The sequence below is a fragment of the Nycticebus coucang genome, chromosome X (genome assembly GCF_027406575.1).
Source record: "Nycticebus coucang isolate mNycCou1 chromosome X, mNycCou1.pri, whole genome shotgun sequence".
Lineage (NCBI taxonomy): Eukaryota > Metazoa > Chordata > Mammalia > Primates > Lorisidae > Nycticebus > Nycticebus coucang.
This window is the reverse complement of record NC_069804.1, coordinates 54,211,788-54,227,856: the sequence shown is the minus strand read 5'-3', so window position 1 is coordinate 54,227,856 and position 16,069 is coordinate 54,211,788. Positions and strand designations below refer to the sequence as shown.

The window sequence follows — 16,069 nt, the reverse complement described above, 5'->3', positions numbered from 1 at the left end:
CAAGTAGCTGGGATTGTGGGCACCTGCCACAACGACTGGCTATTTTTTTTTTGTTGTTGTTGTTTAGCAGGCCCAGGCTGGGTTCGAACCCATGAGCCCTGGTGCATGTGGCTGGCGCCCTAACCACTGAGTTACAGGCGCCGAGCCAGATGTTCTTTTTGAATATGGATATCTGATTGTTCCAGAACCATTTGTGAGATGGGAACTCCTATTTTCCATTGAATTACCTCTCTGATTTTGTCAAAAATAATTTTTATGTATAAAGATGTACATTTAAGAATAACATACACAGTGTACAATTTAAAAGTGTATATCTTGATGAATTTTTACAAAGTGAACACATGGTGTAGCCACCATAATTAGGACCTCAGAATCCTCTCTCACACCCTGTCCTGAAGTCATGGCCACCCACAAAAGTAATCACTATTCTGGCTCCTAATACTATAGATTAGCCTTCCCTGTTCTCTTACATATATAAGTAGAATCATGCAATATGTACACTTTTGTTTCTTGTTTCTTTTGCTCATAAGTACATCTGTGACATTCATCTATGTTGGACATGTGCAAGACAGTTCTCTGGGTAGCCTTGGACTGACCTAGCTTTCCCGCCTTACTTGTAGTTCTTAAGAATAACTGTATCATATGTAGGCAATGTAACATCTTGACATAAAGGTAGAGCAGGCTAGAATAGCCTGGGCTCTGTTCTGGTCACCTCTTGGAAAATGAATGTCCTTGGTGCCTCAGCCTAGCATGCCATATGGCCCTCAAGGTATAAAAGTCAAGGCTGATTTCTGGCCGTCTGTCAGTTGTAGTGCAAGTAGGGTACACACAGAATGCATCCTAGGTTTTTATTGTCCTTTGCTGCTATCTTTAAGTAATAAACATGCTCCATGTTACTTGTGTGTAGGGGTATTCTGTCTCACTGGACTCAGACAGGTTGGTAACCAGCATACAGTGCACCTGCTTTACAACGTGCAGTTGTGATTTATTTATTTTCATTACTACACAGCATTCCATTGAATCATTGTGCCACAATTTTATATATGTTGGACATTTTATATATGATGGAAATTTGGATTTTTTCCATGATTTAGTGTCAGAAATAGTGCTGCTGTGAGCATCCCTGCACTTGTTTTCTAGAGCACATGTGCATAATTTTCTCTAAGATGTGTACCTAGAAGTAGAATTATTCATTAACTTTGGTAAATAAGGCCAAACTGTTCACAGAGTTATCACACTAGCTTACATTCTTAGTAACAGTTGTATAAGAGTTCCCATTTCAACACAGTGTTGTAGTATTTTAGTCTGCTTGATTATAACCTTTCTGCTAAGTGCATATTGGTGTGTCTATATGGCTTAAATTTTCATTTATCTGAGTACTAATGGCGTTGAGTACATTTTCTTTTTTTTTTTTATTAAGTCATAGCTGTGTACATTGATATATTCATGGGGCATCATTCATTAGCTTCACAGACCGTTCACCAAGTTTCACATATACCCTTGTAAGATGCACTGTAGGTGTAATCCCAACAATCCCCTTCCCTCTACCCACCTCCCCCCTCCCTCCCCTCCCTTTCCCTTTCCCCCTATTCTTAGGTTGTAACTGGGTTATAGCTTTCATGTGAAAACCCTAAATTAGTTTCATAGTAGGGCTGAGTACATTGGGTACTTTTTCTTCCATTCTTGAGATATTTTACTAAGAACAATATGTTCCAGCTCCATCCATGTAAACATGAAAGAGGTAAAGTCTCCATCTTTCTTTAAGGCTGCATAATATTCCATGGTGTACATATACCAGAATTTATCAATCCATTTGTGGATCGATGGGCACTTGGGATTCTTCCATGACTTAGCAATTATGAATTGGGCTGCAATAAACATTCTGGTACAAATATCTTTGTTATGATGTGCTTTTTGGTCTTCTGGGTATATGCCCAGTAGAGGGATTACAGGATTGAATGGCAGATCTATTTTTAGATCTCTAAGTGTTCTCCATATCTCTTTCCAAAAGGAATGTATTAATTTGCATTCCCACCAGCAGTGCAAAAGTGTTCCCTTTTCTCCACATCCGCGCCAGCGCCAACATCTCTGGTCTTGGGATTTTGTGATATAGGCTAGTCTCATTGGAGTTAGATGGTATCTCAAAGTAGTTTTGATTTGCATTTCTCTGATGATTAAAGATGATGAGCATTTTTTCATATGTCTGAAGGCTGCGCGCCTGTCTTCTTCAGAAGTTTCTCTTCAAATCCCTTGCCCAGCCTGCGATGGGATCCCTTGTTCTATTCTTGCTAATGTGTTTGAGTTCTCTGTGGATTCTGGTTATTAAACCTTTGTCGGAGAATAACCTGCAAATATCTTCTCCCATTCTGAGGGCTGTTTGCTTGCTTCACTTACTGTGTTCTTGGCTGTGCAGAAGCTTTTTAGTTTGATCAAGTCCCAGTAGTGTATTTTTGAAGCTGCTTCAATTGCCCGGGGGGTCCTCCTCATAAAATACCCAGCCCGATTTCTTCAAGGGTTTTCCCTGCACTCTCCTCTAGTATTTTTATAGTTTCATGTCTTAAGTTTAAATCTTTAATCCAGTGAGAGTCTATCTTAGTTAATGGTGAAAGGTGTGGGTCCAGTTTCAGTCTTCTACAGGTTGCCAGCCAGTTCACCCAGCACCATCTGTTAAATAGGGAATCTTTTCCCCACTGAATGTTTTTAATTGGCTTGTCAAAGATTAAATAACGGTAAGTAGCTGGGTTCATCTCTTGGTTCTCTATTCTGTTCCAGATGACTACTTCTCTGTTTTTGTGCCAATACCATGCTGTTTTGATCACTATCGATTTGTAGTATAGTCTGAGGTCTGGTAGCGTAATTCCTCCTGCTTTGTTTTTATTTCTGAGTAATGTCTTGGCTATTCGAGGCTTTTTCTGATTCCATATAAAACGAAGTATTGTTTTTTTCAAGATCTTTAAAGAATGACAGCAGAGCTTTAATAGGGATTGCATTGAAATTATATATTGCTTTGGGTAGTATAGACATTTTAACAATATTGATTCTTCCCAGCCATGAGCATGGTATGTTTTTCCATTTGTTAATATTTTCAGCTATTTCTTTTCTTAGAGTTTCATAGTTCCCTTTATAGAGATCTTTCACGTCCTTTGTTAGATAAATTCCCAAATATTTCATCTTCTTTGGCACTACTGTGAATGGGATAGAGTCCTTAACTGTTTTTTCAACTTGACTGTTGTTGGTATATATAAAGGCTACCGATTTATGATTGTTGATTTTGTAACCTGAGACGCTACTGTATTCCTTGATCACTTCTAAGAGTTTTGTAGTAGAGTCCCTAGTGTTTTCCAGATATACAATCATATCATCTGCGAAGAGTGAAAGTTTGATCTCTTCTGACCCTATATGGATACCCTTGATCGCCTTTCTTCCCTAATTGCGGTGGCTAAAACTTCCATTACAATGTTAAAAAGCAATGGAGACAATGGGTAGCCTTGTCTGGTTCCTGATCTGAGTGGAAATGATTCCAATTTAACTCCATTCAATATGATATTGGCTGTGGGTTTGCTGTAGATGGTCTCTATCATTTTAAGAAATGTCCCTTCTATACCGATTTTCTTAAGTGTTCTGATCATGAAGGGATGCTGGATATTATCAAAAGCTTTTTCTGCATCGATTGAGAGAATCATATGGTCTTTGTTTTTTAATTTGTTTATGTGCTGGATTACATTTATAGATTTACATATATTGAACCAGCCTTGAGATCCTGGGATAAAACCGACTTGGTCATGATGTATAATTTGTTTGCTGTGTTGCTGGATTCTGTTTGTTAGGATCTTGTTGAATATATTTGCATCTATATTCATTAGTGATATTGGTCTATAATTTTCTTTTCTTGTTGGGTCTTTTCCTGAGTTGGGGATCAGGGTGATGTTTGCTTCTTAGAATGTGTTGGGTAGTCTTCCTTCTTTTGCTACCTTTTGGAACAGGTTGAGTAATATAGGTACTAATTCCTCTTTAAAGGTTTGGTAGAATTCAGACGTGAAACCATCTGATCCCGGGCTTTTCTTTTTAGGGAGGTTTTGTATGGTTGATGCTATTTCCGAACTTGATATGGGCCTGTTCAACATTTCCACTTGATTCTGGCTAAGACTTGGAAGGTGACGTGCTTCCAAGTATTGGTCAGTTTCCTTCAGATTTTCATATTTCTGAGAATAAAGATTCTTGTAATATTCATTAAGGATTTTTTTGATTTCTGAGGAGTCTGCTGTTATTTCATCTTTGTTGTTTCTGATTGATGAGATTAGAGATTTTACTCTTTTTCCTGATTAGGTTAGCCAAAGGTTTATCTATTTTATTGACCTTTTTGAAAAACCAGCTTTTTGATTTATTGATCTGTTGTATTATTCTTTTGTTTTCAATTTCATTTAATTCTGCTCTAATTTTGGTTATTTCTTTTCTTCTACTGGGTTTGGGGTTGGAATGTTCTTCCTTTTCCAGTTGCTTGAGATGTCCCATTAAGTTGTTAACTTCCTCTCTTTCCGTTCTCTTGCGGAAGGCTTGCAGTGCTACAAATTTCCCTCTTAGAACTGCCTTTGTGGTGTCCCAGAGGTTCTGATAGTTCGTGTCTTCATTGTTTTTTTGTTCCAAAATATTGGCGATTTCTTTCTTAATCTCATCTCTGACCAGCTATCATTCAGCATAAGGTTATTTAACTTCCATGTTTTTGTATGAGTATGCAGATTCCTGTTGTTACTCAGCTCAAGTTTTATTGCATGGTGGTCTGAGAGGATGCATGGAATAATTTCTATTCCTTTAAATTTACTGAAGTTAGACTTGTGACCTAAGATGTGATCGATTTTGGAGTAAGTTCCATGGGCTGATGAGAAGTATGTGTATTCAGTTTTGTTGGGATGAAATGTTCTGTAGATGTCTGCTAAATCCAAATGTTGGATGGTTAGGTTTAAATCTAAGATTTCTTTGCTCAGCTTCTTGTTGGAGGATCGATCCAACACTGCTAAAGGAGTGTTGAAATCTACGATGATTATAGAGCTGGAGGAAATCAAGTTGCTCATGTCTGTTAGATTTTCTCTTATAAATTGCGGTGCATTCTGGTTGGGTGCATATATATTAATTATTGAGACCTCATCGTATTGAGTGTTACCCTTAACAAATATGAAGTGACCATTCTTGTCCTTCCTTACTTTTGTTGGTTTAAAGCCTATTGTATCTGCAAATAAAATTGCAACACCTGCTTTTTTCTGATTACCATTTGCCTGTAATATGGATGACCATCCTTTCACCCTGAGTCTATATTTGTCCTTTAAGTTAAGATGTGACTCTTGTGTGCAACAAATATCTGGCCTGAGTTTTTGTATCCAATAAGCTAATCTATGCCTCTTCAGAGGATAGTTTGAGCTGTTCACATTAATGGATAATATTGATAAGTCTGGTGAAGTTTTGGGTATCGAGTTTTTCAAAAGTCCAGTGGGCATTTTTAATCCTTTTGCCAGTGTGGAAGTTGGAGTTTGATCCGAAGTTTCTGAGTGAGTTTACTTTTGTGGTATAGGATTAGGTTGGTCATTATGGACGATAGGTCTGAGAATATCCTGAAGAGCTGGTTTTGTTATGGCAAATTTCTTCAACATATGAATGTCATTAAAGTATTTAATTTCTCCATCATAAATGAAACTCAGTTTAGCTGGATACAAGATCTGGGGTTAAAAGTTATTTTGCTTTAGGAGATTAAAAGTCGGTGACCACCCTCTTCTGGCTTGAAAAGTTTCAGCACAGAGATCTACAGTCATTGTAATATTCTTCACTTTGAAGGTAATGGTTTTCTTTCTCCTGGCAGCTTTGAGGATTTTCTCCTTCATATTAACTTTAGTGAAGTTAATTATGATATGCTTGGGGGATGTCTTATTGGGGTTGAGTCGTGCTGGGGTTCTGAAGCTGTCTGCTATCTGAATTTCAGAATCTCTAGGCATGTCTGGAAAATTCTCTTTCATAATTTCATGCAGAAGGGCCTCTGTGTCCAGCGAGGCCACTTCATCTGTTTCTGGAACTCCTATGATTTGGATATTTGCCTTCTTCGAATTATCCCAGAGCTCTCGGAGTGCATGATCCATTTTTGCTCTCCATTTCTCTTCCTCTTTGAGAGTTTGGGAGCGTTCAAAGGCTTTATCTTCGATGTCAGAAATCCTTTCTTCTGCTTGCTGCATTCTGTTGCTGAGGGATTCTACTGTATTTTTCATATCTTTGAGGGCTGCAAATTCTTGCTTCAGTGTGTCTAAGTCTTTGGTGGTTTTGTCTTTAAATTCGTTAAATTCTTGAGACAACTTTTGAATTTCTCCTCGAATTCCTAATTCCAATTTGTTAATCTTGTCTGCAATCCAAATTCTGAATTCGATTTCTGATATCTCAGCCAGTTGTTTATGAATGGGATCTTCAATTGCATCTGCCATATCTTTCCTTGGGGGGGGTTGATCTATTCTGGTTATTTATGTTACCAGAGTTTTTCCGCTGATTCCACCCCATGGTTGTTTTACTCCCTCTGATTTTTATCCCTGGGGCTTTGTCGAGGGCCTGTACAGTGTTGTGGCCTGTGAAACTGGGGCCCTGTCTGGTGTGGTGGGGCTAATTGGTTCTGTCTTGTTTTCAGCTGGTTTCTGTTCCACCCTGGTGAAACAGATACTCTGGATTAAAGTCTCAGCTGTGGAGAAATATTAGCAATTAAGTCACCCACCCCCCACCAGCAAACAATTGGAAAGGAAATATCAAACCATCCTACCACCGTGCACCCAGGGCACCACCTGATTTGTCCTCAGGCGATTTGTTTAGTTCAAGAAGTCCAAATCAGTTGTCTTAGTCTGCACCTGTCTCAGGTGAGAGAGTTTAAGAGGTCTCTGGGAACTGGATCACAGGAGTCTGGTAACTACTCTGGTGAGGCTTGCTCCAGTGCTGCTTGGAATCAGGATTAGCCGCCCAGCCAATAGATCAGTCTGGGAAGGTTGATGCCTCCTTCCCCACCTTGCACCGCTGTCACACCCAGTCCCTGATAGCCGTGCAGTTGGCTGACCCAGTTGCCTTCAGTGAATCAGTACTCCAGGAGTTTGCACCTGCCTGAATCACAAGGTGGTCTGCCAGGCCGCTGCGCTCTGCCTCTCTCTTGCAGGAGGAGGTGAGGCCTGACAACCTCGGGCGCTTGATGAAGGTTGGGGTGGTTTTCACTCAGGTCCAGACTCGCCCCTGATTAATGTTACTGACAGAACAGAACAGAACAACTCTGTGGTTCCTCTGCAGAAGATAAGCTGAATTGAGTTCCAAATGAGCTTGTCTTTGCTCTTGTATTGTCTATAGGCTGACGATCCCCTGAGGGCCGGTGCATCTTAGGTTTAGTAAAGCGGACCTCTGGGTCAGCCCCACCCTTGGAGTTTCCCTGGTTTGCAAGTTGGAGTAGCCTCAGGCAAATCCTATACTCAGAGTCTCTTGTTGCCCAGGGAGACAGGGGGTGTGGCTTCAGAATATTCGGTAGTAAGCCGTATTTCTAGCAAAAGAGGGCTGCTGTTTTATGGCTCAGGCAACTGCTGCTCCGGTGTAGCTCCCTTCCGGCCAACCGTCCTTTCTCTGCTCCCGTACCCCAGAGTCTGCACCGACTGGCTGCAGCCCAGCACTGTCTACACCCCTCGAGCAATCGCCCAAGAGTCTGGACCCCTCGGGGACAGTCCTCCAGACCTTGGAGCGAGAGCAGAGGGGAATGAGGGGAGCACTGGGAGCCTGGGGTTGCGGGCAGAAAACACACACAGCTTTACACAGTTTTATGCCTGGCCGTATTGTCACCAAAAGATGGCTGTTGCAATGTGCCTCAGGGAACTGCCACTCCGGTGCGGTCCCCTCTCCACCGTCCGGGACTGGCCTCCAGACCTCAGTGTGAGTAAAGCGGAGTGCTGGGAGCTCAGAATTCCAGGTAGAGACTATATACAGTTTATACAGTTTTATGCCTTGCAGGAGGATGCCGTGGCACCCTAATAGGGGAGGTAGGTCCTGTTTTTAGAGGGTCTCTCCCTTGGAGTGTAGTTGGAGGACCTTTCAACTCTGCCCGATTGTTTGTGGGGCACTCTGAGCCGTTCTCATGGGGGAGGGGACTCCCGTCCGCTTGGTGATGGATTTTGTACCTTTTGTTTGTATCCTTGTGGTCGCAGCTCAGCTCAGTGGGGTTGACGTGCGTTCTTCAACCTTCTCTCTTAGTGCAGCTCCAATCCACCAGGTTACTTGCTGAATTTTTGTCCTTTAACTCTCCTACTGGATGGGAGCCTCTGTGGAAAGCTGGCTTCAGTCAGCCATCTTCTCTCCTCTCCACTTTCTTATGTTCATAGGTCACTTGACTTTCCTTTTGTAGTGAAGTACCTATTTACTTGTCTATTCTTCTGGGTTGTTTATATATTTCTTACTGATTTATAGGGGTTAATTTATATATTCCTGATAAGATCCCTTTATCCCCCATTAATATTGCTAATACTCTCTCCATCTTTGCCTTTTTACTGTAGTACTTTTTTTGAGATAGAGTCTCACTATGTTGCCCTCAGTAGAGTGCCGTGGTGTCACAGCTCACAGCAACCTCAAACTCTTGGGTTTATGAGATTGTCTTGCCTCAGCCTCCCAATTAGCTAGGACTACAGGCACGCACCACAATGCCTGACTATTTTTTTATTGTAGTTGTCATTGTTGTTTAGCAGGCCCAGGCTGGGTTCAAAGCTGCCTGCCTTGGTATTATGTGGCTGGTGCTCTAACCACTGAGCTATGGGCAGTACTTTTACTCTTGTAACACTTACAAGTCTTTTTGTTTATGAGTAGTGCTTTTCATGCCTTTGTTCAGAATTCTTTCCCTATCCCAAAGTTATGAAAATATTTCCCATGTTATTATTTTTCTTTTCAATATACTAATTTTATTTCCTTTGGATATATACCCCATAGTGAGATTGTTGAATCATGTGATAGTTGTATTTTTATTTTGTTGAGGAACCACTATACTGTTTTCCATAATGACTGTACCAGAGTGCATTTGCCTATATTATTTTATGGACACTTTATTGGTTACCTCTCATATTAGATTTATAGTTTATCTGTAGCTGATTTTTGTGTATGGTGAGAGGGGCTTAATTTCATTTTTTTCCTATATAGATATCCAATAGCCTATCTACATTTATTGAAAAGATCATTTTATGCCAACTGCTTTACTGTGCCAACTTTGTCATAAATCAGGTATATATACATGTTCGGGTTCTCTTTTTAGTTCCCCTGGACTATTTGTCTATTCTTGTACTAATATCCTATGACTTCAATATTAACGGACTAGTACCCTCACGATAATTTGTGATTCTCCCACAGGTAGGTCACAAACTTGATATGAAGTAGACATCCAGTATTAAGACATTATGATGAACTGGAAACCCAATCAGAAATTCCTCTACATTTTATCTTTATCACCCAGTGGTCAGCACTTTAAAATAAAAGGAATGTACCATTACAGGGACTAGTGACATTTGAGGATGTGGCTGTGGATTTCTCCCAGGAGGAGTGGCAGTACCTGAACCTTCCACAGAGGACCCTGTACAGAGACGTGATGCTGGAGACCTACAGCAACCTGGTCTCCGTGGGTAAGAATGGCTTCTTCAGGTAATTTTGCCATTTATGAATATTGCATCCAATAGAGGGCTTTTTCTTTCTCAGTGCCCCCTTTATCTCTTGTGACAAGGTGTTTGTGAACTCAAAGCCCGGGTTAAATGGTTTGACTTTACCATTGTGTCAGTGATAGGTCCCTTGTGCTGCCCCCAAACTGCAACTTCCTCTGTCTCAGTGGCTGAAGACCAAGGCAAGTATCTCTGTCATTTCTCATTAATAGGGCAGCAGGTTACTAAACCAGACCTCATTCTCAAGTTGGAGGAAGAAGAATGCCCAGCAAAAGGAAGAATCCCACTTTGGAGCTTTCCAGGTAAGTGGGATTGATCCAGGCTCTGTGGATAAGATTTCAGCCCATCAGTCAGAGGTAAGGCCCTCTGAAAGGACTTCCAGGAATATCTTAGGAAAATGTTATGGCTCTTGGGCGGCGCCTGTGGCTCAAGGAGTAGGGCGCCGGTCCCATAGGCTGGAGGTGGCAGGTTCATATCTAGCCCCGGCCAAAAAAAAAAAAACAGAAAAAAAAAAATGTTATGGCTCTTTGGCACTGCTAGAGGACAGGAACACAAAACCTCAAACATAAGACTGATAACTCCCTCCCCTGTTCCCCACACACCAGACCACTCTCCTTAAGTTGGTGCTCACCTGTAAGTTTCTGTGAATTACTTTTGTCCCATATATGTCTGTTAAATGCCGCCATCCCTGCCATTTCCACAATTCTCATCTATCACTTATCTGAAGCCAGTCCCATATTAGTCACAGGCCTGGACTCTAATGCTCTACTTCCACATTGGATAACCTGACTCCTTTCTTCTTGTTCAGCTTAGATATTACTGTTAAATTTGCTTTTCTGAACAGCATGATATTTTAAAAGTAGCTTTATTAAGGTACAATTCACATATCACAAATTTACTCTTTAAAAGTGTACAATTTAATGGTTTTTAGTGTGTTTACAGAGTCGTCTAACCATCACCACTATCTAATTTTAGAACACTTTCATCACACCATAAGAAGCCCTTATTCCTTCCCTAATGGTCACTCTCCATTCCCTCTTCTTCCATTCCTTGGCAACCACTAATCTACTTTCTGTCTCTATGATTTTGCTTATTCTGGACATTTCATATAAATGGAATCATATAAAATGTGGCTATTTATATCTGGTTTCTTTCACTTGGCAGGTTTTCAGCATTCATCCACATTGTAGCATGCATCAGTTCTTCATTCTTTTTATGGAGAAATAATATCCCATTGTATAGATAGACCACATTTTGTTTCCCCATTTATCCATTGATGGATACCTTGGTTGTTTCCACTTTTTGGCTATCATGAATAATGCTTCTGTGAACATTCATGTACAAATTTTTGTAGTAATGTGTTAGTATGTTTTCATTCCTTTTGGGTAAATCCATAGGATCAGAATTGTTGTACTGTATGATAATTGTATGTTTACCATTTTGAAGAACTGTCAAATTGTGTGAATGTCCTGTTTCTCAAAAACTTTTGCCCAGTGGTTTTCACATTCAGTAATGATTATTGCCTAAATCAGTTATTAATAATATGGCTGATTTTTATTTTTTTTAGTGTTATCATTGTCATTGTCATTATTATTGTTATTATTGTCATTCATTTTTATATTCAAATTGTCCTCAGTTTGGCTAGTATGAGTCCCTTCAGTCTGGCTGCTTTGTCCTTTTGACATGTCCCTATTATTCTTTGAGACTTCCTCACTTTCTAGCAGAAACATATGTTCCAGGCTCACCTTGTACTTTCTCCATTTTAGACCTGGAATCAGCAGCTTCTCCACTGATTCCTATTAGTAAGTATAATATTTAGAAATCAGGATCTGGGTGCTAGGTATGCTTATATCTACTCAGAGTCTTGTCTCTTATAATTTACAGATGATTCCCCCTGCATCTACCTTTTTCTCTTTAATATTTATATTTTTGAGTAATTGGGTCATTTGGCCTTTAGATTTCCACATTCTGGATTTTCCTGTTAAATATCTCATGGTGGTATTTAATATAGTCCTCTGTCCTCTATTTCTTGTAAGTTGGTAGATCTATAACATGGACAAGAGTCAGGATTTTAGTTTTTCTTTTAGCAAGATTACTTGCTAGCTACTTCCACCAGGAGGCTCATAATATATAGTTGTCACTCGTTCTGTTACTACTCACTGAAGATTACTGCTTAGATCCATTGATTTAAAATGGTGATATTCTATTATTTCTTCATTGTTGATTAGCTGATATAATTCTACAAAGAGAAATTGCTTCTCTTTATTTACCATGAGTTACATATTCTATGGAAAAGACCGGCTAAGTGATTGTTTTTTTCATTTAATTACCAATTTTTAAAATAGTAAGTTGGCTTTGTAGCATCATCCAAAAGTGACCAGTAAGTTATATCTTTTCTTGTGTATCACTCTTATGGATTTAAACTTTTTTTTTTTTTTATGTTTTAACCATTGCCTTATTATACTTGTTATAAATCAAATTGTCTTATCTTTGGCCAGTGGAAACTCCTTCAGTTTGGCTCCTGAGACTTTGGTAGCTTCCTTGCTTTCTGGTGTTACAACATGTTCTAGGCTTATGTTCTAGGTTCTAGTCTCTGACTTGGAATTGCCATTTTCCCCAGAAGCCTTGGTTCTTTTTAGTGGAAAATAGTCTTTCAGATGTTAGGGAATAGTTTTTAAGGATTTTCATTGATAGAAGGAGAGACTAGGTAAATATTTTTTACTTAAAATGTACTTCATGCCTTCAAATTGATATTTCCAAATCAAATTCTGGACTTAAAGGTTTTTAAATTATTAATCTCATGTTTGATGGTAGTATTCTTAGTATTCTTCTGAGACTGTTGCATGTGGATAATGATGGAATGAATTGAGATAATCTTGTTTGTTCTCTCAGTCACTGAGAATGTGTATTAAGTGTTATTATAAGACTTGGCTCCAGGAATTACATTTGGATTTCTATCTATGTGGAAATAGTATAAGTCAGGTGCAGTTAAAGCGTTCATATACTAAGTAAAGATTAAGGGCAATAACATCCTCAGAGTTGATGGAAGTCAGAAATGATGTAAAAGTAGAGGTAAGAAAGATTGAGGTGTTGAGGTAAGATTGTTCTTGATATCAAAAAGATGAGCAGGTGGGAATTTCGTAAAAGACTGTCTCTCCAGGATCATTAAATGAGATGATAGTATCATTTCTATAGAAGGTCCATTCCACGGTGTTAAAGGATAAAGATGGTTTATTGTACTTCTTTCTAGGAGTCTGCCAAGTTGATGAACAGATTGAGAGGCATCATCAGGATGACCAACACAAACGTCTGTTCATGCAAGTTGGATTTCCTGACAAAAAAACAATTATCACCAAGAGTGGACATGACTGTAATGAATTTGGAAACACACTTCATATGAGTACAAACCTTGCTGCTTCAATACAAAGACCCCATAAATATGAATCATTTGGAAGTAATATTGTAGATAATTTATACCTATTTAGTAGAAGCTCTGTGGAAAAGAAATATGATAGTGGATGTGTGAAATTATTTTTCCATACTGAGTATGAGAAAACAAATCCTGGAATGAAACCCTATGTGTATAAAGAATGTGGGAAATCCCTCAGGCATAAGAAAGGCCTTAGCCTACATCAGAGAATTAAAAATGGAGAGAAACCCTTTGAATGTACTGCATGTAGGAAAACCTTCAGCAAGAAGTCGCACCTAATTGTACATTGGAGAACTCATACGGGAGAGAAACCCTTTGGATGTACTGAATGTGGAAAAGCCTTTAGCCAAAAATCTCAGCTCATTATACACCTGAGAACTCATACAGGAGAGAGACCCTTTGAGTGTCCTGAATGTGGAAAAGCCTTCAGAGAAAAGTCAACTGTCATCATACATTATAGGACTCACACAGGAGAGAAACCTTATGAATGTAATGAATGTGGAAAAGCCTTCACTCAGAAATCAAACCTCATTGTCCATCAGAAAACCCACACAGGAGAGAAAACCTATGAATGTACTAAATGTGGGGAATCTTTCATACAGAAGCTTGATCTAATTATACATCATAGTACCCATACAGGAAAGAAACCCCATGAATGTAATGAGTGTAAGAAAACTTTCAGTGATAAGTCAACTCTCATCATACATCAAAGAACTCATACGGGAGAGAAACCACATAAATGTACCGAATGTGGGAAATCTTTCAATGAGAAGTCAACCCTTATTGTGCATCAAAGAACTCATACAGGAGAGAAACCATATGAATGTGATGTGTGTGGAAAAACCTTCACCCAAAAGTCAAACCTGGGTGTACATCAGAGAACTCATTCGGGAGAGAAACCCTTTGAATGCAATGAATGTGAGAAAGCCTTTTCTCAAAAATCCTATCTCATGCTGCATCAAAGAGGTCATACAGGAGAAAAACCCTATGAGTGCAACGAATGTGAAAAAGCATTTTCCCAGAAATCGTATCTTATTATACATCAAAGAACTCATACAGAAGAAAAACCCTATAAATGTAACGAATGTGGCAAAGCCTTCAGAGAAAAGTCAAAGCTTATTATACATCAGAGAATACATACAGGAGAGAAACCTTATGAGTGTCCTGTGTGTTGGAAAGCTTTTAGCCAGAAGTCACAGCTCATAATACATCAGAGAACGCACACAGGAGAGAAACCTTATGCTTGCAGTGAGTGTGGAAAAGCCTTCAGAGAAAAATCTACATTCACTGTACATCAGAGAACTCACACTGGAGAGAAACCATATAAATGTGCGGAATGTGGGAAAGCCTTTACCCAAAAATCAAACCTTATTGTACATCAGAGAACCCATACAGGAAAGAAAGCCTATGGGAGAGGCCGCATCCGGAAGTCAAAGATCATTGCACATTAGAGAGCAAATCAGCTCAGTGTCAGTTATGTACCCTGCAGGAAAGTTGTATCAACTTAATTAACATTTTAAAAATATGTTCTGACTTCTGGTATAAATATAGGGAGTAAAGCTGGCCTTTCTTCTTTTCATCTTAGTCTCTACCCAAAGCTATAGGAGAAAAAGAAGTAGAATTTTAATCTCTGTATCTGACAATATTAGGAGACAGCTGAAACCCTCACAAGAGGGCTGGCATAGGAAATCAAGCACTGATGCAGGAGATTTCAGAAAGAAAGAGTGCTCAAGGCTGCAGATGTGAGACAGCACTGGTAAGGACTCTTAGCTAAGGTTCAGGATATACCCCAAGGTGCAGAACAATGGTAACAGAGTGCATAGGAAAGTAGGAGGTTTCCTAGACCATTGTGGTTCGAGAAGAAACATGCAGGGACCTCAACAAGGAATCACTTGGACAAGCCATATTTGTAAAGTATAGTCTACTGATGGGAGCACACTTGAGGGTGGGTTTTAGGGGAAGAGAAGGAACTTTTCTTTGTGAAGAGCCCTATATAAGCCTCTGTTTATGGACTCAGGAAAAGTAAAGTCTGAAAGAAGTAATAAATGTGGGGAAAAAATACCAGCTGTTAGAAAAATTGACCTGCCTAGAATGTGGCCTCGGTTTCTTCCCCCACATGAACCTCCAACGAATAGGAAGTCCAGGAAAAACTCTTCTCATTCAAAGAGGAATGACTCAAAAGTAATCAAACCCACAAATGCACATGGTTTTTGAGCCAGCAATTCCACTCCTAGGAATGTATATACTCACGTGTACAAAATGAACATACAGAGGTATTCATTGATGTACTATTTGTGAAAACAAAAGATTGCAGGCTGTATAAATGACACCAACCAGGGTTTTCATTCCCAAATTTGTGGGATATTCACATAGTATACTCCTAGGTAGACTAAATAAATAAAGAGAACTTGGATACCGTTTATGTAGTGATGTTGGATAATCTCCAAGTTATGTTACTAGGTAGGAAAAGCAAGGTGCAGGATAGTCAGTATGATATGCTACTATTTGTACATAAAAAGGAAAAAAATGCTAAGTACATGATTGTATATGTATAAATTATCTCTGGAAAAAGACATAGGAACTGGTAACCCTGATTACCTCGGGGAAGGGGCAGTGATGTGGGGATGGAATTGGGAGGGAGATAACTGTATCCTTTCATAGCTTTTGAAAATTGTACTATGTGGTTGTACTGCCTTTTCAAAAAAAATAAAACATTTTAAAAGCATAAAATATTATTATAATAAAGAATAAAGTTAGAATCTGGATATAGGATTTTATAGCATTTTGAAGATATAGATATGCTTAATCTGGAGTTTAATTTTTTGAATGAATAAATTAAATAACCAGGAAGACAGAACAACAGATATTGCATAAATTTCATTTAGGCATTATAGTTTACTGAGGGTGCCAAATAAGGCAATTTCCAGGTCAGTTGGGACTGTATTAGGCAAGCCTA

The 16,069-nt window shown here is 39.2% G+C and overlaps 1 protein-coding gene across 6 annotated transcripts in view; it reads left to right on the top strand.

Moving 5' to 3' along the window:
* ZNF182 (zinc finger protein 182) overlaps positions 1 to 15,837 on the top strand; it is an 82,026-nt gene extending 66,189 nt beyond the window's left edge. For 3 of the 6 annotated variants that reach the window (XM_053580872.1, XM_053580871.1, XM_053580874.1), the window contains 5 exons: positions 9,175 to 9,255; positions 9,524 to 9,650; positions 9,896 to 9,985; positions 11,450 to 11,485; positions 12,934 to 15,837. In XM_053580872.1, the coding sequence (XP_053436847.1) occupies positions 9,175 to 9,255; positions 9,524 to 9,650; positions 9,896 to 9,985; positions 11,450 to 11,485; positions 12,934 to 14,564 (1,965 nt within the window). In that variant the 3' untranslated portion in view covers positions 14,565 to 15,837. The remainder of the gene's footprint in view (positions 1 to 9,174; positions 9,256 to 9,523; positions 9,651 to 9,895; positions 9,986 to 11,449; positions 11,486 to 12,933) is intronic. The other 3 variants (XM_053580877.1, XM_053580876.1, XM_053580875.1) reach the window with 2 other exon arrangements.
* The last annotated feature ends 232 nt before the right edge of the window (positions 15,838 to 16,069 follow it).